The sequence below is a fragment of the Typopeltis vanoorti genome, chromosome 22 (genome assembly GCF_054136105.1).
Source record: "Typopeltis vanoorti isolate ZY-2024b chromosome 22, IOZ_Tvanoo_1.0, whole genome shotgun sequence".
In the NCBI taxonomy this organism is placed as follows: domain Eukaryota; kingdom Metazoa; phylum Arthropoda; class Arachnida; order Uropygi; family Thelyphonidae; genus Typopeltis; species Typopeltis vanoorti.
Window position 1 is genome coordinate 67,760,026 of NC_143570.1, and position 25,392 is coordinate 67,785,417.

At 36.9% G+C, this 25,392-nt stretch overlaps 2 protein-coding genes across 2 annotated transcripts in view; one reads left to right on the forward strand and one right to left on the reverse strand.

The window, feature by feature from the left end:
* Positions 1–25,392, forward strand: part of LOC150094473 (uncharacterized) — a 261,156-nt gene that overhangs the window by 12,884 nt on the left and 222,880 nt on the right. The gene's annotated exons all lie outside the window — the stretch shown is intronic.
* Positions 411–794, reverse strand: LOC150094474 (zinc finger MYM-type protein 1-like). The gene has a single exon (XM_090412475.1). The coding sequence runs from the start codon at positions 792–794 to the stop codon at positions 411–413; it is 384 nt and encodes a 127-aa protein (XP_090268601.1).

The following is a 25,392-nucleotide window of genomic DNA, read 5'->3' on the forward strand; positions in this document are numbered from 1 at the left end:
GCTAACTATGTTAATCCGATGAAGTATGTCATACCACGTCACTAACATAACTAAAAAGGAATAATCGCAGAGTTTTTCCGCTGATGTTAAAGATTCAGATTTGGTGGCAGCATCAGTTGAATTTTCACTAAGTATTATCATTGAATCATGAATTTTGACAATCTGATACCTAACTGACTTTATGCATTCAATACGACTCTCCCAATGAGTTTCACATACTGCTTGAACAGTGAAATTTGGTACATTATCAGTTAAAATTTTCCATCTAGCAACAGATGTTGAAAATAATGTATAAAGCCATTGAATAACATCAAAAACTGAAACAGATTGTGGGCAAGACATTGCTGCATCTCCTAAAATGCTCGGGGATTTACTTGCTGTAAATGAGCTTGGACACCTTTATTTTTTAATCACATATTGGACCCATTGTCATAACCCTGCCCTCTAATATCATTAATATTTAATTTTAAATCTAAAAGCAACTTAATGATCTTATCATATAATGATTCTCCTGTAGATTCATTGATTTCATAAAATGAAACAAAATGTTCTTGAATAACTAAAATAGACTCTGTTAAATTTATGAATCGTAAAGTGAAACAAAGTTGTTCTTTGTGACTAATATCTGGGTTGCAATCTAAAATAATTGAAAAGTATTTTGCTTCTTTGGCATGCTTAACAATATCATCCCAAACAGCTGATGCCAAAGGAGAGATTATTTCATTTTGAATAGTTTTGCTGCAATATGTTACATGGGTTTCCTTCGACAAAATGCGACGTACATGTTCGTGCATAATGACATCATATTTACTCAATAATTCTATCAAACCCAAAAAATTGCCATTATTTGGAGTATACAACCGATCTAATGAACCGCGGAGAGCCAAATTATGGGTTGATAAAAAAAATAATATAATATCACACAGCCTTTTCAATACATATTTCCAATGCTCTCATTCTTTAGCAATGACTGATTGCATTTCTTCATCTATTGTTGTTTTACTTTTTTGAAATCTCGTATTTGTTTCAACCCATTTGAAATTATTTTTTACATGTTCTGGTGAATTTTCCTGGCTCTTTAAGTAATCATTTATGTTTCCACTTACAATGGACAACTGATCCTAAGGCTGAAGTTACTTTATTAGAGTAAAATAATTTGCAGCAAATACAAAATACTTTGTTGGCACTCATTGAATAAATAAGCCATTTTCGTAAATATTTTTCACCATTTGGAGTTATTCTATAATACGTTGATGCTGAAAAATATCGATTTTCTGTGTCTCTGGGATAAACAAAATCAGTGCTTTCATCTCTGGTACATTCTAATAAATCTGAAGATAAAATATAATTGCAAACTGCAGAGTTTAATGGGAAAGGCCATGTAGCAGGATTGTTATACTGAAAAGTATTATCAGAAATGTTCTGTGGGTTTTTTTTGAAATTTGTCACTTTTGAATTTGAAATTTGCAAATCATTATTTTCATTTTTTTGATCTTTTTCATTTAGACTTATATCATCAGAATTTAATTATCTAGAATTTTCATCACGTGATGCATCTTCTTTTATTGAAATGTTAAAAGAAGTAGAGTCAGGTGAAGATGAATTTGATTTTAGGAAGCTAGTTAAATATTTTGCACTTTTAGAAATATTTCTTTCTTTTTCTAATTTTCTTTTATGGTTTTCTGCTCCAGATAATTTTTTAGAAGACATTTTGAAGGGTTAAAAATTCCAAATTTTTATGATTAAAAAAAAAAATCGAATTAACAGTTAAAGGGGATTTAATTATTATTATTTTATTATTATTATTATTCAGGCCTCCAAGGAGTCAAAAGACTCATCGAGGGAGGTCCTTTCTAAGACATAAAGTCTGTCAAGACTCATCGAGGGGAGGTCCCCCCCTGAGAAACACAAGTTTTATCATACCACTCCTTAAACCCACTGACCGTTCTCGCTCCCACCACTCCATCAGGCAATGCATTCCACGGCTCAACCACCCTCCACACAAAGAAACCACTCCTTACCCTCTTGCTCACAGTTTCCTTTCGTAACTTCCAGGGATGGCCTCTTGTCATCACTCCTTCCCGCTGATCAACCAAGCGAAAGAACTCCCCAGTGTCAACCCTGTAACCACCTCTCAACAGTTTAAAAGTCTCAATCATATCACCTCTCCTTCTTCTATCCACCAAACTCTGCAGTCCACATTCTCTCAGCCGATCCTCATAACTATCCTTGTACAGTCCTGAAACCATCTTTGTCATCCGTCTTTGTATCCTTTCCACAGTTAATTTATCCCCTTCAAATCCTGGGGACCAAATCTGAGAACAATAGTCCAAGTGTGGTCTGATCAGAGACTTATACAATGGAATGATAACCCTCTTATCTCTGCAGGTCAGTGTCCTTCTCATAATAGCAGCAATCCTCTGTGTTACCTTCACCACCTTTGCAATATGTCCCCTAAACTTCAGGTTTCTATCAATCATCAACCCCAGATCTCTTGTCTCCCCTACTTCCTCCAGTATAACTCCTCCCATAGAGTATGCAGCATCCCATCGATGTTTCCCAAACCTCAAGACCTTACATTTTGCTGCATTAAACTGACACCACCCCCATTCATTTGCCCATCTATCTAGCTTATTTAAATCCTCTTGCAGGGCTACCACATCTGCACTATTACTAATAATCCTTCCAAGCTTCGCATCATCTGCAAACAACTGAATATCCCCCTGCAATCCACTGGCTATGTTATTGATATAAAGGTTAAACAATATAGGTCCTAGTACTGAGCCCTGTGGGACCCCACTTGTAACCCTCTGCCTCCTGGAAACTGCTCCACCATACACAACTCTCTGATACCTATCAGACAGCCAATCCTGAATCCAGTTGACCAATCTGACATCCAGACCCATGTGCTGCAACTTAAATATCAGCTTATCATGTGGCACCCTGTCAAATGCCTTCGCCAAGTCTAAGAAAATTGCAGTATATGCCTTTCCCTCATCTAATGCTCTTGTAACTTTATTATAAAAGGCTAGCATATTGCTAAAACAAGAGCGTCCTTTCACAAATCCATGTTGATTCTCACAGATAACATTACCCTCATCTGCCCAATGCTGTACACGGTCCCTCACTACTTTCTCCAAGATCTTAACAACTACTGATGACACACAGACTGGCCTATAATTAGACACTTCCAGTCTGTTACCACCCTTATGCAATGGCACTATCTTACCTTCCTTCCATTCCCTGGGCACCTTTGCCAAAGCCAGACTTTCATTGAAAAGCCATGTTAAAGGTATTGTCAATTCCCTAGCACATTCTCTCAAAACTCGTGGCGAAATACCATCCAGTCCCACAGCTTTACTGACATCCAGAGTACTCAGTATCTGAAACACACTCTCCTCCTGTACCTCCAGACCTCGTACCAGTCCTATCCCTCTAGCATTAAAACTGACTCCTCTAGGATGAAATACTCCAATAAAGTGTTCATTGAACAATTCCACTATGTCCTCTGCATCAGTCACTCTATTCCCATTTTTACCACAATATCATTCTTCCACAGTCATTTCTCCTCCTACTGGCCACATAGCTAAAAAATTCCCTAGGATTTTCTTTGGATCTTAGGGCCAATCTCCTCTCATATTCCAGTTTCGCTTTCCTTACCACACGTGTCACTCTTCTGGCCTGTGTCTTATATTCCTCATGCATCTCTTCACCTGTCTCCTTATATCTCTTCCATAGCCTCTTTTTCGCATGCAATTCCTGTTTAATATTCTTTGTCATCCACTTTTCTCCAAATTGTGTCCTCTTCTTCACTCGTGGTATACAACTTACCATTGCTGATAACAAATATTCTTTCACAATTTCCCACGCACTAGTGATATCCCTGCCTTCCAATTCCTCCCTCCATGAAACTTCCCGAAGTTGACGTCTAAGACTATTATAATCACCTGCCTTATAATTCCACATAAGTTCCCGTCTCTTTGATACTCCTGCATGTCTATTCATTTTCCAAGTCAAAACCATATGGTCACTCTCTCCAACTGGTGGGAGAGACGTCAACTCAGTTATTATCAACTCTTCTGATGCTATAACCAAATCCAAAATTTTTGAACCTCTTGTTCCCTCTGTTACATGTTGCCTAAGACATTTGTCCCTCAAGAATTCTAGAAATTCCATTCCCCTATTGTTACATGCATCTTCCTCTTTCCAATTTATACTACTGAAGTTAAAATCTCCCATAACAATCATTCTTCTTGCACTTGCCAAACTTAGCTGTCTAAACATCTCCTGGTCCCCATCCTCTGTGCTCCTGGGTCTGTAGCAACACCCCACTAAATATCCTGTCTTGCCTACCTCTACCTCACACCATACGCTCTCAAAATCATTTGTCTCACTACCTTCCAAATTCTCCACTCTTATAGGACATAGGTCATTATTTATCATAAGCAGCACCCCACCACCACGCTTTCCCCTCCTATCCTGACGAAAAATGCTATACCCAGCGACTTCTATTTCTGTTTTTATATCCCCTTCTGTCAACCACGTCTCAGTGATCGCAATAATTTTTGGCCAGGCTGATGCTATCTGCGCCACCAATTCCTCTCCCTTATTCCGGATACTCCTGGCATTAGTATACAGCATATAAATGCCATTGTTTCTATACCCAGCATTATCCCTTCTAGACTCCACTGGGCTCAGTCTTACCTGACATTGTCTTACCTGACAGTCTTACCTGACATTGTATTAATAGTAAAAATAATAAAATGTAAAACTTACCACTAAATCACCAGTATTATTATAAATTTCAAGGACATGCAAAATAAAACAAAAAGAAATACTTAATAATTTCAAAACACATAACACATACAAAAACACAGAATGGACAAAGACGATCTTGTATAATTCTGATTTAATGAACTAACACCTAAAATTAGAATCAATATGGAGAAAGCCTTTTATGAGAGAGTTTTAAATTAGTTAATTGGTTTAGCCAATGTGCTGTGTCGTACCAATATTCAATCTTTTGCGCACGCTTCCACCTCACCTACTGAATATTATGTACATTTTTGATTTGTTTACTAAACTTTTATAATTTGAGCTTCAATTAAAACAACTTTATGGTACTTTTAATTTAATTTCTTTGCGATCCATCCTATCTTAAATATTTAAAAAAAAAATCACGCATAATGAATAGTGACGATGACTGTTATCAAATGAAGTCCCTGCTATCTAGCAGTGGTTTATTTTGCTGTTACCGTTTATTGTTGCTATCAATACATTCTTCACTCTCTCTATGGACTTTTAATAGGAAATAAGACCCTACTTCACCTTTTCAAAGTTGCTTAGATATAAGACTCTATTCTGGCCTTAGTTTTGATGCCCTGGGCAGCTGCCTGGTCTGCCCATCCCTTAATCCAGCACTGTTTACTGATGATACAAAGATAAGTTAATGTAATCAGGAATGTAGCTGATATGCAGCACTCAGAATGATTTGAATAGGCTGGAATTGTGGGCATTGGAAAATGGATATCAGTTCAATGTCAGTAAATGTAAATTCATGCACTTTGGTGTGATTAGATATCCAATGTCATGTTATATTGGTGGGGTTAAAAGAAACTGATCAGACTAGGAATCTTAGATTGTTAGTAAGTTAAAGTCCAGGGACTATGTAGCAAAGATTGCTAATGCAAAAGATAATTGCAATGCTGAAACGAACTTTAACCTGTGAAGATAAAATGTCATTTTGCCTCTTTACAAAGCCGTGATCTCACTTGGAATATTGTGAGTAGGTCTGGGCTCCTGATTTCTGTTGTGATTCTGATACAGGATAGAAGAGTGTTAAAATGATATCAGGTTGGTGATATACTGATTATGAAGACAGATTGAGAATTTGTAGATTTCAGACACTAGCAAACAGGAGAAAGAAGGGTGATATGATTGAGACTTACAAAGTTCTGAAAGGGTCATAAAGGATTTCAGTTGATGGAATGTTTTATTTTACGGAGAGTGAGGAAAGAACAGAAGGGCATCCTTGGAAATTGAGAATGAATGCAGCAAAGAAGAGGGTGAGATCTCAATTTTTCTCTCACAGAGTGGTGCATTATTGGAATGGATTGCCATTCGATGTTGTGAGTGCAAGCAGTGCGAATGAATTCCAGAACAAGTATGATAACTGGTATGTGTAGGATGTGGAAATCACTGAAGATCTCTTAATAATAATCTCAGTTTAATGCAACTAAATGTAAGGTTTTGGACAATGGATGTATAGGGAAGGGATCCACTGATTGGTGGGTGCGTACTCCAGTGGTGGTTATATACTAGAGGGAATAGATGAGATAAGGGATCTTGGGTGATAGTAAATAAAAGTTTGAAGTTTAAGGTGAAGGTAACTCAGAGAATTGCTGCAATATTACAAAGGACGTTAACCATCAGAGATAAGAGTGGCGATTTCTTTGTATAAAACTGATCAAGGCATATCTGGATTATTGTGTGCAGGGATTTGAAGAAGTGAGTTAACCTTGAAGAGGATACAAAGGCAATTAACCAAAATGATATCATCACTTTACAGTGTTATTTGAGGATAAACTCAAAGTTCAGTGCTTGGTGCACAAAAGATGAAGGTGCAACATGATTGAGATATTTAAAGTGTTGTTGGATGTTTTCAGGATTGACACATGGATTGTGGTGAGTAGGAAGGTGAAAGAGGACTTTTTTGCATGGGTGGTTGGACCATGGATTTCATTAACTGATATAATGAATGTGCAGAGAGAAATGAGTTTTAGCAGTTGTGTGATGCTTTATGTTGTTCTAAGATGGGTCTCCCATGTCGAGTCTTATGCCTCCATTGGGGTTCAGAATAATAATACTAATATATCAGATATTCAGAGATGATAATAATATATTAAACATACAGAGTTGCTTAGTTATTTCTCCTGGAAACTCAGGTGTTTCATCCTACATACAGGCAAATCGGCCAAACGAACATGCAATTTACATACAAAAAATACAGTTGGTGTCAGTAAGCTGTAGATGGCATTGTATGTTGATGTGGTTGTAGTAGGATAATTAAGTAGAAGAGACAGTGAGTTGTGTATAGTGTAGTAGTGTGCCCTCCCATGGACTCTTAGGAGGTGTCACTTAAAAATAGTAATAAATAGTTATAAATAGTAATATATTACATTGCAGATATGGGACACCTCTGTATAACTTTGTGGTTTCTTTCCGAGATTTGGTATTTGTCTTTGTTATATTTTAAATAAAATGCTCATTATTATTATTATAATAAAATGCCATCCTGGTTGGCCGAGCAGCTAGTATATCTGCTGTCCAGCCAAAAGGTTGCAGGTTTGAATCCTGCCGTGAGCATAGATATTTGTGATTGTCTGAGGAAATACTAGTGGTGGTGGCAGGCAGTAGATGGTATTCGTGTAGTTGTAGTTAGTTGTAGTTGGTGGATTGAGTGGTGGAGACAGAGATGTACAGTAGGTGTCCTCCATTGATAAGTCAGTGGACGCCCTGGGGGTGTCACGTAATAATAATAATAATAATAATAGTTGTTATTGTTACCTTCAGAGAGTGCAGGGACTCATTGCAGGAGGACACTCTATTCTATTTTGCTAAATACATCTCACCCTCTCCACTACTACTTAATTCTCCTACTATCATCAATGCCATCTACTGCCCATCATCACTAACAACAAAATTTTCGTGTATAAATTGCATGTGTTCTGTTTTCGTATCAAATGCTTTTGAAAAAATATAAATCTAATGTGTTTGAATTTTTTTTTCTCTTAATTTTGGGTAGAGATTGTATGAGTACATGAATTTCCTTTTTTATTCTGTGATTCTGGAAAAAATTATTTTGAATATTTTGGAAGTTTCTTATTCAATATTATTTCTATATATTTTCTGAAAATAATTTAAAATGCTTATAGCTGTATAATTTTTAGGATTTTCTTTATTACCCTTTTTAAAAAATAAAAATAACAAATTAGTAACTAAAGTGTTTTTCTTCGCTCCCCTTTGGTGGGAGGTGATTTTCCATGTTTTTTTTTTTAATTTGTTTTGTTTTATTGTGAATAAAAATATATAAATTCTAAATTCCCTAAGAATATATTGTTGATCATATCCAGTTAGTTAAAGGCTAAGAGTGTTGTCTGTTAGTAATTTTGGATGTGCCAAGGGTTATTATTATTAATAATTAATATTATCTTATTATTTAATTTAATATATTATCTTAATAATATATTATATGTTAATGTATTAATATATAATATAATCATTATTAATATTATTGCCGGCCTGGTTGGCCGAGCAGTTAGCATATTTGCTCTCCCGCCAAAAGGCTGCGGGTTCGAATCCTGTTGTGGGCATGGATATTTGTGGTTGTCTGTGAAAATACCTAGTGGTGGTGGTGGGCGGTAGATGGCGTTGGTGTAGATCAGGGTTTTCCAAATTATGTTCTGTGATGTCAGTGACCAAGCCGTGTATTTTTAAACATGGAAGTATTCAAGAAAGGGAATACCACTGTTAATGACTGGTCATAAAAATTGCCTGCAAGACGATTACAACAATGGACAGCATATCCTCTGTGGTGAAAACTGAATGAAATAACATCTCTGTTGCAAAATTCAGTTACCAAGCCGCATATTTTTAAACATGGAAATATTCATGAATTATCGTTAATTTTCACACATCGAAATCTTTCAACATTCGGGAAAGGGAATACCACTGTTTATGACCAGTCATAAAAATTGCCTGCAATCCGATTACAATAATGGGTGGTGTATCCTCTGTTCTCAAAACTAAACGAAATAACACCTGTGTTGCAAATGTTAGTGAGCAATCAGCAAGGGAGTATAAAGAAAATTTTTCCACTGAAATTGAAGATCAAGGTTGTCTGTATCCGGTTCTTAAACCTAGTAATACTGACTACTTTCTTTGCAAGTTCGTATTGTAGGGTGAAAGTGCTTGTTTCGAAACCGTAGTGGTGTGTTTTTTAAAAGTAATAGGCCTACAGATTTACATTTTTATATGAATAAGAGACAAGGGACTTTGTTTAATTTTGGTGTTAAGAAATCTCTTATTGAAGGTGTTTATGATGCAACAGATAGTGATTTATTCACCTCCAGCCTATAAAGCGATCTCCAGGATGTAAAAAAGGAGGGGAAAACTACCAGCACATAGGAGAAGTCTGCATTCACTTGTAAGTACTTATAATATTATAAATTTTTGGTGATCAGAATGGGATATGTCAATGAAAATCAGCACAAATTAATTTAATGATGTTGGCCTGAGGAAAACTACAATATGCTGCACGATTTCATTAGTCCAGTGATTGATAATTGATTTAAATGTAATTTTATATTTGTCAACATGTCACACCGTATAAATATGTGTACTAATACTCTTTATTATTATTCCACAATTAATTATTAATATTGTAATGTATTAATAATTAATTAATGTATTAATAATTAATAAATTATTAATACATTGCAAAATAACCAAGGTGTTCCGTGAAAATTTCAGGATATGTGAAGTGTTTCGTCGTAGGAACAATCTGGGAAACGCTGGTGTAGATGATGATAGTTGCGGTTCTTTGTAGTTGATGGATTGAGTGGTGGAGACCGAGAGCTGTAGAGTAGGTGCTCTCCTTCAATGAGTCTTTGTTCTCCCTGAAGGGATCACACAATAATAATAATGTCATACAGTATCTCTGTGGAAGATCCAACTAACTATTATACACATAAAACCTATCATATCTCTCCTTAATCTCATTCACTATCAGAGAGCACAGAACTAATTCTGCCAGTTCATTCCACTAATTCATTTATTTGTTCAGTTATATAACAGAATTTTTTTTTTTCTAGCCATTTCACAGAGTAGTAGACTTGCATCACAACCCAACACAACTTTTCTACCACTAAAAGACATTCTCAGAGATCCATGCTTAGGGTGGGATTCCGACTTATAACTTTTGGTTGGAGAGTGGAAGCGTTATCTACTCAGCCAACTAGGCTGCTGATTTAATTATTTATTTTACTATATTTACTTTTCTGCATCTCAAATACAAGACTATGTCATAAGTATACCGAATCCTATTTTATATATCATGTTCTAAATTTAAAAACAAATGAGATGTAAATCATTCATATGACTTACTATGAAGCATAATGTAAGCATAATGTTCAGTATGAATTTTAATTCACACTGAACATATCTTATAGAGTATAGTTTAAGAACTTAGAACACAGACAGGTTGTGACAGTGAATTCTGATGCTTTAAACTTCTCCAGAACATTGTACAAAAATGGAGATCAGATGGAATTGCCAAAGAGAAAATTTAGTCTGAAAGGCGACACATTTTCACAGTTTGCTGACTGTTATAATACATGTTATAAATCATTCTAACAAGAAAATCTAATGCACAGTGCAGCCAAGAGCATGTGCATGAGTGAATATTGCTGCTAAGATATGAAGGAGAATATAAATGGTATGCATTGACAAATTAGCATGAGTGCACATCAAATAATTATTATGGGAGACTTAAACTATGGTGATAGATTGGACGAAGGAAATGGAATTTATATGGCTACTAAGAGCCATTTGAGACAACTTGTAGTGGAGAGGACAGGTGATGGATGTAGTTTTCACATGGGAGATTGCCAGACATACAGAATTTTCTGTTAAGAAGGAGTATATTAAGAAGAGTGAAGGAAACTGATAAGAGGAATGGCAAGGATGTGTGAAACTTCAACTGTGGTATGAAAATATGATAAAGTTATTAATAGCATTGAATATGGTTATACATCTGGTGAAGGGGTGGAAATGTATGCTTTTGGTTTAGACCCCATGCTGATAACCACAGAGAATACTGCTGTTATCAGCCCATTTCTGTATCCTACTTCTCACCAGCCTCTCCAGTACCTTCAGTACTTTTGAGTCTGTCTGGGGAGAGAAAAGAGAAAGTTATATAACAAGGCCAAGCAGATTGCATATCTAAGTATAGGAAAAGGCAGGTGGTAATTTGTCTATACACAAATGCCAGGAGCATCAGGAAAACAAAAGGGTTGAGTTTGTTGCTTTATTGAATGCATTGTGGCATAGGGTTGTTGGCATTAGTAAAACTTGTATATCAGAATCAGATGTTGTAACTGGGATTGAGAAATCATTTTCATTCAGAAATGCATGAAAGCAATAACAGTAATAATGTCCCATGAAGCAGTGGTGTGAAGTGGAGGCTAACAGATTAAAATACATGGTACAGTGTTGCTATAAACCTGAGGGTTCAGTTGCAGGAGACAGTGAAATGCATCGCTAAATTACCTTGATGGGTATACTAAACAAATTATCATTATGGGTGACTTTAATTATCCAAACATTTGTTAGGTAGAAGGAAATCTCATGATGAGAATGAAGCAGAATTTATTGAATTCTTACAAGACAAATTTCTGAAGCAGCATATGAAAGAAGGAACTCAAGGTCAAAGGTATTAAATTTGTTCATAGTGTCAGAAGGGGGGGGGGGCTCTGTTAAGAATGACTATTTTTTGATCAGCTGGTGACAGTGATCATGCCACACTTTCCTCTGAAGTAGCTAATTATATAGTTGTTCCAATTAGAGAACAAGCTACAAAGCTGGAAGTTATGACCAACTTAGGAGAATACTAAGTTGGTCATAATTAAGTCTCTTCAATTGACTCCTACCCGGAGTCAATTGAAGAGACTTAATTCTCTTATAGAGAATGTATCTACATGGAATGAAGATCAAAAGAAAAAACTTAAAACCTTTTTCGGTCGTCTGCCTAGATTGTATGGTCTTCCAAAAGTTCATAACCCAGGCATTCTGTTAAGACCAGTCGTAGATTGTATAGGTTACCCCACTTACAAAATCTCAAAATTTTTATCAAATTTACTCTCCTCTTCAACTAGAAGAACTGATACTTATATAAAAAATACTTTGGATTTCAAAAATAAAATTTCAGATCTTCATTTGCATTTCTGATATCATGATCAGTTTAGATGTTGTTTCTTTATTTACAAATGCGCCTCTTTCTGAAAGCATTGAATTACTACAACAGGAATTTCCTTCAGACATTGTAAACGTATTTGATTTTGTAATACATTCTGGTTATTTTTCCTTTAAAAATAAGTTGTATCAACAAATTGAAGGAACAGCAATGGGCAATCCTCTTTCTCCTGCTATCTCCAATTTCTTTATGGAACATTTTGAACAACGTATCTTTGACAACATTTCTCCCAGACCTACTCATTGGTTCAGATATGTCGATGACATTTTTGCTGTATGGAAGGGCTCTTCGGATGAACTTCAACAATTTCTCACTAAGTTAAACGCACTTCATCCTAGGATCAAGTTTACCCTAGAAGTAGAATCAAATAAGCAGTTAGCCTTTTTAGATCTTCTAATTCTTCGGCAACCAGATGGTAACCTACATTTCTCAGTTTATAGAAAGAAGACTCATACAGGCCATTATATCCATGCGAAATCTCATCACCATCCCAGTCAAAAGGCAGGGTTCATCGGGCCCACTCCTTTTGTTCTTCAGACGATCTTTTACAGAAATAACTACAATATATAACTTCTTCCTTTCTATCTAATGGTTATAAGAATTGCTTCATTAAAAGAACTTTGAGTAGTTTTAATATGTCTTCCTCTTCAAACACAGAAGAAATAACGCGCATTCCTATCCCTTATGTACAAGGCATCAGTGAACATATCGCAAAAGTTTTAAAGCCACTGAATATTTTTGTTGCCTTTCAACCGTTTAGAAAAATCTCCACCTTTCTCACTTCTCCTCAGGAAGAGGATCTAAAAAAAGCAACTCACAGTAAACATAACCTATGAAGTGGAACTACAAAATGGCTAGAACTTGAGGCAGAACTGAATACTTGGATTTTAGACCACAGAAAAGGTGGACTTTCAATGTCTATAAAAATTATTATTCATCAAGCGAAAGCGATAGTCAATAACAGAGGGATCGCGAACTTTACTGGATCAACATCATGGTATTCAAGAAGAGAAACCAGCTATGTATGCGGATTAAAACAAAAATATCACAAAAGAATGCCAACTGAATATGAAGAAAAAATTATTGGATTTCATTGATTCATCATTAGTTAGATTAGGTATTTGTTGAAAATAGATCTATTTATTACTTTATATTTGAAATACTGTAAATTCATTATAATATTCTTTTTTTCTGAAAATATGTGTACAAAAAAGGGGGTGCGTCTTATACGCCAACAAATACGGTAATTGGTAGCATAGCCAAGTGAAAAAACTTCCATCAACCACTAGTGACCTTCCTCTTTCAGGATACTGCATCCCCATATACAACTTTCTAATACCTATCCGACAGCTAGTCACTGATCCAGCTCAGAAGTCTGTTATTCAATCCCATCTGTTTCAATTTATTTAGCAGCTTGTCATGTGGCAGCTTATCAAAAGCTTTTGCAAAATCCAAGTACACCACTATATATGCATCTCCCCTGTCCAAAGTATTTGTCACCTGGTTATAGTACATAAGTAAGGTAGTGAAACATGATCTCCCTTTAACAACCCCATGCTGATAACCACAGAGAATACTGCTGTTATCAGCCCATTTCTGTATCCTACTTCTCACCAGCCTCTCCAGTACCTTCACCATAACTCCAGATATACAGATTGGCCTATAATTTGAAGCTATAACCTTATCAAAACCTTTATGCAGTGGAACAATTTTACCCTCCTTCCACTCCTTTGGGACCTGTGCTGTTGCAAGACTTATTAAACAGACATGCCATTGCTACTGCCAATTCTATGGAACATTCCTTTATGATACCTGGTGATATGTCATCAAATCCTATTGCCTTATTGACATAGAGTTTATTTATTTCCTCAAATACCTCATGTCACTCACAATTAAGCCACCCTCTCTTGTGTCTTCTACACTTGAGTTTCTCATGATTTCCCCCTGATGAGGATGTAACACCCTTATAAATTGATCACTGAATACCTTACCAATGTCTTCTGGAGCAGTTACTATTCTACCATTTTCATCCATTAACATCATCTTACCATGATCATTCTTCTTTCTACTTACCACATGTCTACAAAAAAACTGTCTAGGATTTTTTCCATCTGATTTGCCAGTTTCTGTTCATGATACACTTTTGTTTTTCTTACTAACTGAGTCACTCTGGCTTGTTCTTTATACTCATGTAACTGATTATTACCATTATTTATCTTGTATATTTCCTCCAAAGTACCTTCTTTTTCCAGATTTCATGCTTAAGCTCCACATTCATCCATTTTACATTTACTTTATTCAGTCTTTTGGCCTTCAGAAACATTCACAAATTGATGCTGTTATGTATTTCTTATTGTCAGTTCCATGCAGCATTTATTTCCTTACCGTTCAACTTATAAGGGTGTTTCATCCTCATCCCACAATTCCCACAATTACATCCTCTGATGAATTTATCAGATCTAGAACTCTTGATCCTTGCGTGCCCTCCTTCACGTGCTGTCTGAGATAGTTATCTCTCAAGAACTTCAGAATCCATTTTCCTTATTCCCAAGCGCTATGTCTTCATTCCAGTCTATGCCTCCATAATTAAAATCACCTATAATAATTATCCTTCTTTTGTTCACTAATTCAAGTTGTTTATACATTTTTTCATCACCACCCTCTACATTCCTGGGCCTATAGCAACATCCACTAAATATGTCTTCCTGTCAACCTCCACGTTACACCATGCTGCCTCATAACCATTGCCGCTATTTCCCTCTTTCATGTCTACCTTATGTCGACATAATTCCCCTGCTATCATCAGCAGCATTCTTCCTCCCTTCTTGTCCTTACTATCCTTCCATTCTATTCATGTAAGAATATCCTCTTGATTCAACCATGTTTCACTTATTCCAATGATTTTGGGACAAATAAACTCAATCAGCAAAACTATTTCATCTCCCTTAATTCTGATACTTCTGGTTTTGTAAATGAACATGGTAGTTCATTTTTAGATCTATAACCCGTCCTATCCAAGCCATTTGTTGGTTGTGATTTCCGCACCACACCTGTCCGATCACCTTTATCACCACTTACTACATATATCTGCTCGGTCTCAACTTCTCCATCCACATCGCAATATACTTCATATTCATACACATGTTCACCCACTTTCACATCCACTCTCTCTATGCCCTCTCTCCCTTTCCACCCTGTTCCTCTTGCATTCCCATTCTCTCTTCATCTCTCACACTACTGTTTTCAATCACTTCTGTCTCTTCAATACCACTTTCCTGATTTTTCCCTTCATCTTTCTTCTGTTCTCTTACACTCATCACACACTGTATTTCCATCCAGCAACACTTTCTCCAGTGTACTCACTCCCAAGCTATTCAAATGCAATCCATCGCGCCTGTATAATTTCATTCTTCCCTCAAACACATGCCATATATCTACAAACTATACTCCCCACATAGCTCCACTGTCATACCATTCATGATTTTGGCTCTCCATCACAACTCATCATCATACCTCGGCAACACACTGACAGCCTTTCCTTCCACACTATTATCTTTCACTCTTCTCAATAGCCTCCTGATACTTGCCCTCACATCCTCATTATATCTACTTAGATCATTTGTCCTCACAATCATGACTAACTCTCTTGCTCATTTCTCTCTCATGTACAACACCTTAATTATCCTACTCATTCTCCTTCCTAGATAGCAGACGTTATGGACTCTCTCAGTAACTAGTCATCTAACATGTTATGAAAACATATTTGATGGATGAATTGCATTATTAAATAAGGGTTGCAGGACAATAAAAAGTTGTGTAGATATTATAAAGAGAAAGATGAACAGCAAGCCCATAAGCAGTACATGGCACAAGCAACAAGGATGACCTGTATAGTAAGGAAGGCCAAAGCTAATTATTAGAGAAAATTAGTTGATGAGGCCAAAAGAAATCCCAAAGAGTTCTTTTGCTGTGTGGTAAGTAAAAAGGAGGACAAGTATGGAAAGATGACTTGAATGAGTGCTAATGGTAGGGAGGTTACAGAAGCAGATGGAGAAATAGTTGAGTTACTGAGTATCGTTTTGCAAGTGTAGAGATATTCCAGTATCTGCTGTGATATTTACTGATGGGAGTACAGAAGTAGATGAATTGGATGTGCTTAGTATTGCTTAACCTTAATGTGAACACAAACATGGGTTTAGATGGTATATCAGTCTGTGTATCAAAGATGTGAAAAGGAACTGGCAATTCCTCTGACTAAGCTGCTTAATTTACTCTCAGTTCTGGAAACAAGGGAGTGGAAAGAGGGCAAAATAGTTTTACTGCATAAGAGTGGTTCCAAAACAATTAGCAAATTATTCAGGCTAGACCTGCCATTCACAACACTATGTTGCCACCCCCCCCATAATGTATCATATTCACATCTAACTAGTCCTGCAGTCTCTTTATTAACTTCTCCAATGCCTTAACCAACAACACTCCTGAGATATTGATTCACCTATATAATTTCTAATTTTGCCTATAATTCAAAATCTGACACCTCTGTTTATGCTACTGCAATAAATTAAGATATGATTGAATGTGGTATTTTTATTTATTTATTTATTCGTATGGAGTTTCCTCCCTTTAAGTCATGAAATACAGTAGCACAACCAACAGAGGTTTCAGATTTTGAATTGTCAGTATAGAGTGGAAGATAATTAGTTCTGCTCTGTGTGTGTGTGTGTGTGTGTGTGTGTGTGTGTGTGTTAAATAATTGCATATAGACAGATGGAGTACGAGACTTCCTTAATAAGTACAGTGACAGGTTACAGGATGGAATGCTAACTCGCAATGGAGGAAGGTTGTTATATTTGGTGTTGGTAATGTTGTCAACATTCATGACAATAGTTTGCATAAACCTGATGTGTATGGGATCTGGCCATCGCAGGCTACTTTGCCTTGTAGAACCATATATTTGAGACCCATAATCCTTCTTTGAACATACAAGTGCACAATAAAGACAAAGCAATGAAGATCAATTTGCACCCCATACAGTAGAGCAAGGTTTCCCAAGCTGTGTTCTGCGAGAAGTTCTCCTGGAATTTGTCATGTTAGTTTCTAAGCATTTTTCATGAATAAATATTTTATAGTGGAAATATTCTAAGGAAAATAATATTCGTGAATATGTTGAAAAGCTCAGACCCAGAATGCCTAATAATATCTGTGTAGCAAATGTTAGTGACCAAACCGTGTATTTTTAAACGTGGAAGTATTCATGAATTATCGTTAATTTTCACACATCGAAACCTTTCAACATTTTGAAAGGGAATACTGCTGTTTATGACCGGTCATAAAAATTGCCTGCAAGTGGATTATAACAATGGGCGGCATATCCTCTGTTCTCAAAACTGAAAGATATATATATATATATATATATGTGTATCTGATCCACATATGAAGGTCACAAGACTTATAGCACATTAGTGCTGTGTGTGTGTGGGCAAGAGGAATAGAAGAAAGGAGGAATCTGTTCACATTTTGTTTGAACAGCTGAAGGTTGTATTCATTGGGGAAGGCAGAATGGGGAGACTCTTCCAAACAACAGAAGTAGATGGAATCAAAGAAGTGGCAGTGAAGTTGGTTGTGTGAGTTTCAAGATGAGCTGTGAAAAGGGTGTTGGTTAGCAATGGCTTTCATTCTAATGATTTTGGAGGCGGAGGAATAATAATTTCTGTAGAAGAAGAAGAAAATTGAATGTCTCACAGACATGCAATTCCTGTGGAACAAAGTAGAAATTGAACGTCTGTGAGAGAGGGATTGAAGTGGATATGAGAGTGGGATCATTAATTAGCCATAAACGTGTGGACAGACTTATGTGTTCGTCGAACATGTTGTTTATTATTTTAACGGTATAATAGAACACAGAAACGAAGTAAATAATTAATTAATTTATTACCTTGATGCTGATATTTCGCTGGTGTTATAACCAGCATCTTCAGAGCACAAAAACACTGTTTGTCACAATACGCGAGACTAAAACAACATGGTGTACTTAAACAAAATTGTATCAGCAACACAAAGACTAGAGTCCTGATTTTGGCGCCCTCTATCTGAAAAAAAAAAAAAAGCTATCATATATTACTAGAGTCCTAGAAAAGTGCTAGTTTTTTCTTAATATGACTGTTTCCCAGATCTTCGGCAAGTTAATACAGCCATATTTGTTGAGATTTGGAGTATGTTTTAGGGCTTCTGTCGCCTCTAAGAACAATCTCTCTGATTTATACGGGTTTCTGTGTAGTACTTTTGTGTTTTTCCAGTTGATCCTGTGTGCAGGGGTATCCAGAGCATGGTCTGCTAGGCCCGACTTCCCATAATGATAATTCCGGACGTATCTTTTATGTTCGCTGATGCGGATGTTCACAGTTCTTCCTGTTTGATCGTAGTAGGCTTGATTGCATGAGCAGGGTACTTGGTAGACTCCTGGATGTGATAAAGGAGGAATGCTGTCCTTGGATGAGTGGATGAGGGTGGCTAATTTGCTACATGGTCTGAATGTAGCGCGTAGTTTATGTTTACTGAGAATTCTTGAGATCTTTTCGGATGTGCCTTTAATGTAAGGGATGGTGACTGTTTTGTTGTAGTTCTCTGTGGTGGATGGTGGGAGGGGTTTCTTAGGAGTGTTTAGTATTTTGTTTATTTTATGTGGATTGTAGCCGTTGGCCAAGAAGGTGTGGCGTAAGTGAGTCAGTTCAGCAGTAAGAGCATTGTCATTGGAACAGATTGCTCTCGCTCTATGGGTTAGCGTTTTTAATATGCCATATTGTTGTGAAGGATGATGGTGTGATTGTTTGTGTAAGTATCTGCCTGTATGTGTGGGTTTTCTAAAAACTGAAAATGATAAGGAACCATCTGGGAGACGTGTGATGAGTGCATCCAGGAAGGGCAGACTGTTGTTGGTTTCCAGTTCCATAGTAAAGTGGATTTTTGGATGTTGGCTATTTAAATGTGCTAAGAATGTTTTCAATGTCTCAGGGCCATGTGGCCAAATGGCAAGCACATCATCAACATAGCGTAGCCAAAGTGTTGGTTTGAGAGTGGCTGTATTGATTGCTTGTTTTTCCAGGTGTTCTATGTAAAAGTTGGCTGGGGGGGGGGGAGCCCATGGCTGTCCCAACAATTTGTTTGTATATTTTCCCTTTCCATGTGAAATATCCTGCATGTATTGTGAATTTGAATAGTTCAAATATATCAGGGGGGAAGTGTGACTTCAGTAGATTGAGGGTTTCTATTAGTGGTACATTTATGAATAGTGAAGTGATGTCAAAGCTTACTATTAAGTCTCGCGTATTGTGACAAACAGTGTTTTTGTGCTCTGAAGATGCTGGTTATAACACCAGCGAAATATCAGCATCAAGTTAATAAATTAATTATTTACTTAGTTTCTGTGTTCTGTTATACCGTTAAAATAATAAACAACATGTTCGACGAACACATAAGTCTGTCCACACGTTTAAGGATTCTTCACGGAGACGATATCGCACGCAAGACATGACAATATGGTAAGTGGAAGTTGAAACAGGATATTTCACATGGAAAGGGAAAATATACAAACAAATTGATGGGACAGCCATGCCCCCCCCCCCCCCCCCCCCCCCCAGCCAACTTTTACATAGAACACCTGGAAAAACAAGCAATCAATACAGCCACTCTCAAACCAACACTTTGGCTACGCTATGTTGATGATGTGCTTGCCATTTGGCCACATGGCCCTGAGACATTGAAAACATTCTTAGCACATTTAAATAGCCAACATCCAAAAATCCACTTTACTATGGAACTGGAAACCAACAACTGTCTGCCCTTCCTGGATACACTCATCACACGTCTCCCAGATGGTTCCTTATCATTTTCAGTTTTTAGAAAACCCACACATACAGGCAGATACTTACACAAACAATCACACCATCATCCTTCACAACAATATGGCATATTAAAAACGCTAACCCATAGAGCGAGAGCAATCTGTTCCAATGACAAGGCTCTTACTGCTGAACTGACTCACTTACGCCACACCTTCTTGGCCAACGGCTACAATCCACATAAAATAAACAAAATACTAAACACTCCTAAGAAACCCCTCCCACCATCCACCACAGAGAACTACAACAAAACAGTCACCATCCCTTACATTAAAGGCACATCCGAAAAGATCTCAAGAATTCTCAATAAACATAAACTACGCACTACATTCAGACCATGTAGCAAATTAGCCACCCTCATCCACTCACCCAAGGACAGCATTCCTCCTTTATCACATCCAGGAGTCTACCAGGTACCCTGCTCATGCAATCAAGCCTAGTACGGTCAAACAGGAAGAACTGTGAACATCCGCATCAGCGAACATAAAAGATACGTCCGGAATTATCATTATGGGAAGTCGGGCCTAGCAGACCATGCTCTGGATACCCCTGCACACAGGATCAACTGGAAAAACACAAAAGTACTATACAGAAACCCGTATAAATCAGAGAGATTGTTCTTAGAGGCGACAGAAGTCCTAAAACACACTCCAAATCTCAACAAATGTGGCTGTATTAACTTGCCGAAGATCTGGGAAACAGTCATATTAAGAAAAAACTAGCACTTTTCTAGGACTCTAGTAATATATGATAGCTTTTTTTTTTTTTTTCAGATAGAGGGCGCCAAAATCAGGACTCTAGTCTTTGTGTTGCTGCTACAATTTTGTTTAAGTACACCATGTTGTTTTAGTCTCGCGTATTGTGACAAACAGTGTTTTTGTGCTCTGAAGATGCTGGTTATAACACCAGCGAAATATCAGCATCAAGTTAATAAATTATTTACTTAGTTTCTGTGAAAACAACATTAATTAGCCAGATTGCCTTCTGGATAGAATCGATCAATCTTAGAGAGAATTCTGATCCAACCACCCAAATATCGGAGCAATATTCCATGGTAGAGTGGATTTGGGATTTGTATAGAGTTAACAGTTGTGAAGGTCTGAAGTAGTGTCATCATCAAATTCCTGACATATACACTCAAGGGATGTACAGGATATGATAGTACTACATGAAAAACGTACATCATTAATAACTTCCTATCTACAATTTTTTTCCAAATCAATTTGTTACTTGTCAAGACTCCAACATTATCGGATCTTATATTTCTGTCTTCTAAGGCATTTTTTACTGTACCTTGGTTACTTATCCACCTATATCTTGGTCTTCCTGTGGGTCTTTTTCCTGCCAACCTGGTAGAAAACACTTGTTTTGTTAATCTTTCCTGTCCCATTCTGTTTAAGTGACCATACCACCTGAGATTAGCTCTGCTAACACATTCCTAGATGCTAACAATGTCTGAAGTGTCTTGTGCGAAAAAAATACACCAAGTTTATTAGCGGCTTCAGAAGCTACAGTTGAAATGTGTTTGTGGCAAGAAAAATTGGAAGTCCAAGAAGGGATATCTGATCATGTTTGGATATCTCAGTATTATTGAAGTCTACAAGGTTGCTCCTGCTGATTGGGTTGTAGCTAGGAGATTGGAGTTCTGGCCATTGGTTATGGTGGATCTGAATTCTAATACTTGAGCACTTCATGGTTTGTCAAATAAAGAGGAGGAATGAAGTGTACTGCCATCAGTAAATCCATGATTACGATTGGAGGTCTGTGAGAGCAGGTCATTTTTATACAAGAGGAAGAGAGTGGGTGAAAGAATGGAACCCTGGGGCACTCCTGTTAAATCATAACACACACTGAGCAACCAGTGAGAAAGTTTGTGATCCAGTTGCAGACTGTGGAAGGCAGACCATAGGATGGCAGTTTGCTAAGTAGGCCCCTGTACCAAATCCAATAAAATGTCTGAAATGTTGAGGACAATCACATGAATGTTTCCAAATTTTTCCATGGCTTGAGTCCAGAAGTGGGTGATGAAAGCAAGATCAGTTGTAGATTTTGAGTGGATTTAGTGCTGTTAACTGAGTAGTTTGGAGGTCTCTAGCTGGCCCAAGAGTTGGTTGTTAATGATCTTCTCCATAATTTTAGAGAGAATAGAAGTTAGATCAATTGGATTGTAGTTCATTGGTCGACTTTTATCACCTTTTTTGGGGATGGGCTGAATGTGGACCTGTTTTCCTGTTGTTTCGTATGATTTTACAGTACTAACCCATGGATAGAAAAGTTTAGTCACTGTTTCTCTTTTCGCTCTTTCAATATTACAAATTTAGGAGGATATGAAACTGTTGTTGTGATTCTAACAAAATTTCATCCAAAGTGTCTGCAACAGCACATAATCAATGTGCTGTTGCAATTAGCAACAGCACATTGATTATGTTCCAGGGAAGACAATGGTGTGTTTCTGGCCTGAGTCTTATATTCCTTATGCAACTGCTTTCTACCTTTCTCTCTCTCTTTCTCTTTGTCTACAACATCTTCTTTATCTGCAGTTCTGTTTGATTTCATTAGTCATCCACTTTACACCAAATTGTTTTATCTTTTTCACTTGAGGCAAGCTATTTGTTTTTGCTGTTTGATAAATATTTCTTCACTACTCCCCCCCCCCCCCAATTCTTCCATCCATGGAATTGCTCTAAGCTGATTTTTAAGACTATTATAGTTGTCTGCTGTTGCCAGCAATGGTTGGTCGATTGGTACTACTAATGGCTCGCAAAAATTTAAGCAAGTTTGAGTGTGGTTATAGTTGGAAGGGGGTCAATCATTCGATGTTGTTGGCACACTCTTGATGAGTCTTTGGACTCCCTGGAGGTGTCACATAATAATAATAATAAATTCCTTTCTCCTTGAAACATCTGCATGTATGGTCAGTCTTACTAGAACAAAAGGATCAGACTCTTAATCCTTGTGTTTTCGCCACTGTGCATTATGTGAGATGTTTGCCTCTCTCAATAATTCCAGAAATTCCATTCCCTTACTACTGTACGTTGCTTTCTTGACCTAATTTGTACTGCTGTAGTTAAAATCATCAATAATGATCATTCGCTCTGCACTTGCTAAACTAATCCACCTAAACATTTTCTGCTTCTCATCCTCTATGTTTCCTGGCGTATAGCAGCATCCAACTAAATGTTTTGACTTGTCCATCTCCATCTCGCACCATACACTTTCAAAACTGTCAGTTCTATTTCCTTCTCAGTTTTCCACTCTGAGACAACTAAACTTATCACTTATCATATGTAACACTCCACCACCCTGTTTGCCTTTCCTATCATGGAGAAAAAGATATCTTTGAAGTATGGAGTAATTACTTTGAAAACAAGTAATAATGTAAAAATAGTAAAAAGTAATGAAAAAAGCTTCATTGCTAAATGAAACTAGCAAAAAAACACTGATCAGGCATGCAATCAGGAATACACCATACTTGAGGTGGAAAAAGCCTCAAAAGTCTGTAATGTGGAAAGGCAGCTGGAGTAGATGATATTCGACCAGAAATGCTCAAGTATGGAGGTATAAAAGTCTTACAGTGACTGCATAGTTCAGAGGGCCTGGATAGAGGGATGAATTCCAGATGATTGGAGTAGAGCTCTCATAGTATCCATATGTAAAAAAAGTGAAAGAAAACCGAATGCGAGAATTACAGAGGAATTTCTCTACTGAGTGTTCCTGGTAAGATTTATTATTATTATTATTACTTGACACCTCCAGGCAGTCCGAGACTCATCGAGGGAGGGCACTTGCTCTACAACTCTCTATCCGACCATTCAATCCTCTTAACTACAGTGAACTGCATCATCTACACCTATGCCATCTACTGCCCACCATGACCATTACTATTTTCACAGACAATCACAAACATCCATGCCCACAAAAATAATAAATTTAGTTTAATCTTTTATCCAAGTGTAAGCAAACAAAGTTTGCAAAAAAAAAAAAAAAACTTCCACCATCCATGCCCACGATAGGATTCGAACCTGCAGCCTTTTGGCTGAAGAGCGGATACTCTAACCGCTCGGCCAACTAGGCCAGCTTTTTGTGCCAGTGTTTATTAGTATTTATATAGTATTTATTTAATATTTATTAGTATTTATGCCAGTATACTTGAGAAATGGTTGAGAAGGATTGTGGAAGAGAAGCTTGGTGAAAAACATGCTGATCTGTATTTAAGTTTTGTAGAACTGAAAAAAGCATATGATGAGGTGCCAAGAGAGAAGATATTCAAACGCTACAGTTTTGTATGGTGTCATTGGGCATTACATCAAGCAATATTTAGTCTTTATTTCAGTTGTAAGTCAGCAGTTAGTTACTGCAACTGAAGGAAGTACAGGAACATATTTAATGTTAAATCTAATGTCAGACAAGGATGTACATTATCTATATAGATCACATTATGAAGGAAAGTGGTATTAAACCTGATATCAAAATTGGAAATGTTAATGTCAACTCTTTGCTTTATGCAGATGATGTTATACTTCTAAATAAATCTGCTACAAGTCTGCAAGATTCCTTTACTAAATTGAATAACTGTTATAATATATATGGTATGAAAGCCACCAATAAAAAGACAAATACAATGAAAATAGGCAGAATCGTTGAAAATATCAACTGCATTGTGAATGGAGAACCTATAGAACAAATAAAACATTTAGCTACTTAGGCACGATTTTTAATGAAGATGGTAAATTAAATACAGAAATAGACAACAGAATCAACAAAACTGGTATATGGTAGGAAGTCAACTGAATAAATTTATATGATATAAGAGAGAAATTAGTCAAAACACTAAATTGTCTGTATACAAGACAGTGTTCAAACCAATTTTAACTTATTGATCTTAGAGCTAGGTTAGAAGTAAAACTTGACCAAAGACTAGAGACAGTAGATATGAGGGTCCTGAGAAAGATTAGGGGCATGAAAAGATGGCATCAATGGCAATATCATATTAAAAACGAGGATATTAGGAAAAAACTTGATATTGTTAGCATCCAGGAATGTGTTAGCAGAGCTAATCTCAGGTGGTATGGTCACCTAAACAGAATGGGAGAGGAAAGATTAACAAAACAAGTGTTTTCTGCCAGGTTGGCAGGTTAACGACCCAGAGGAAGACCAAGCAAGATATAGGTGGATTGATATGGTAAAAAGTGCCTCAGAAGATAGAAATATAAGATCTGACAATGTTGGAGCTTTGACAGGTAACAGAGATTGACTTGGAGGAAAATTGTAGATAAGAATGATGTAAAATTTTCATGTAGTGCTATCATATCCTGTACACCCCTTGAGGGTACATGACAGTTACATCAGCATCATAATTTGATGATGCTGATGATCATGCTGAAATATTCTTCTGCCTTCTACTTCTATTCCTGTCAGGTCATTATCTTCATGCAACTAGATTTGACTGAATCCAGTAATCCT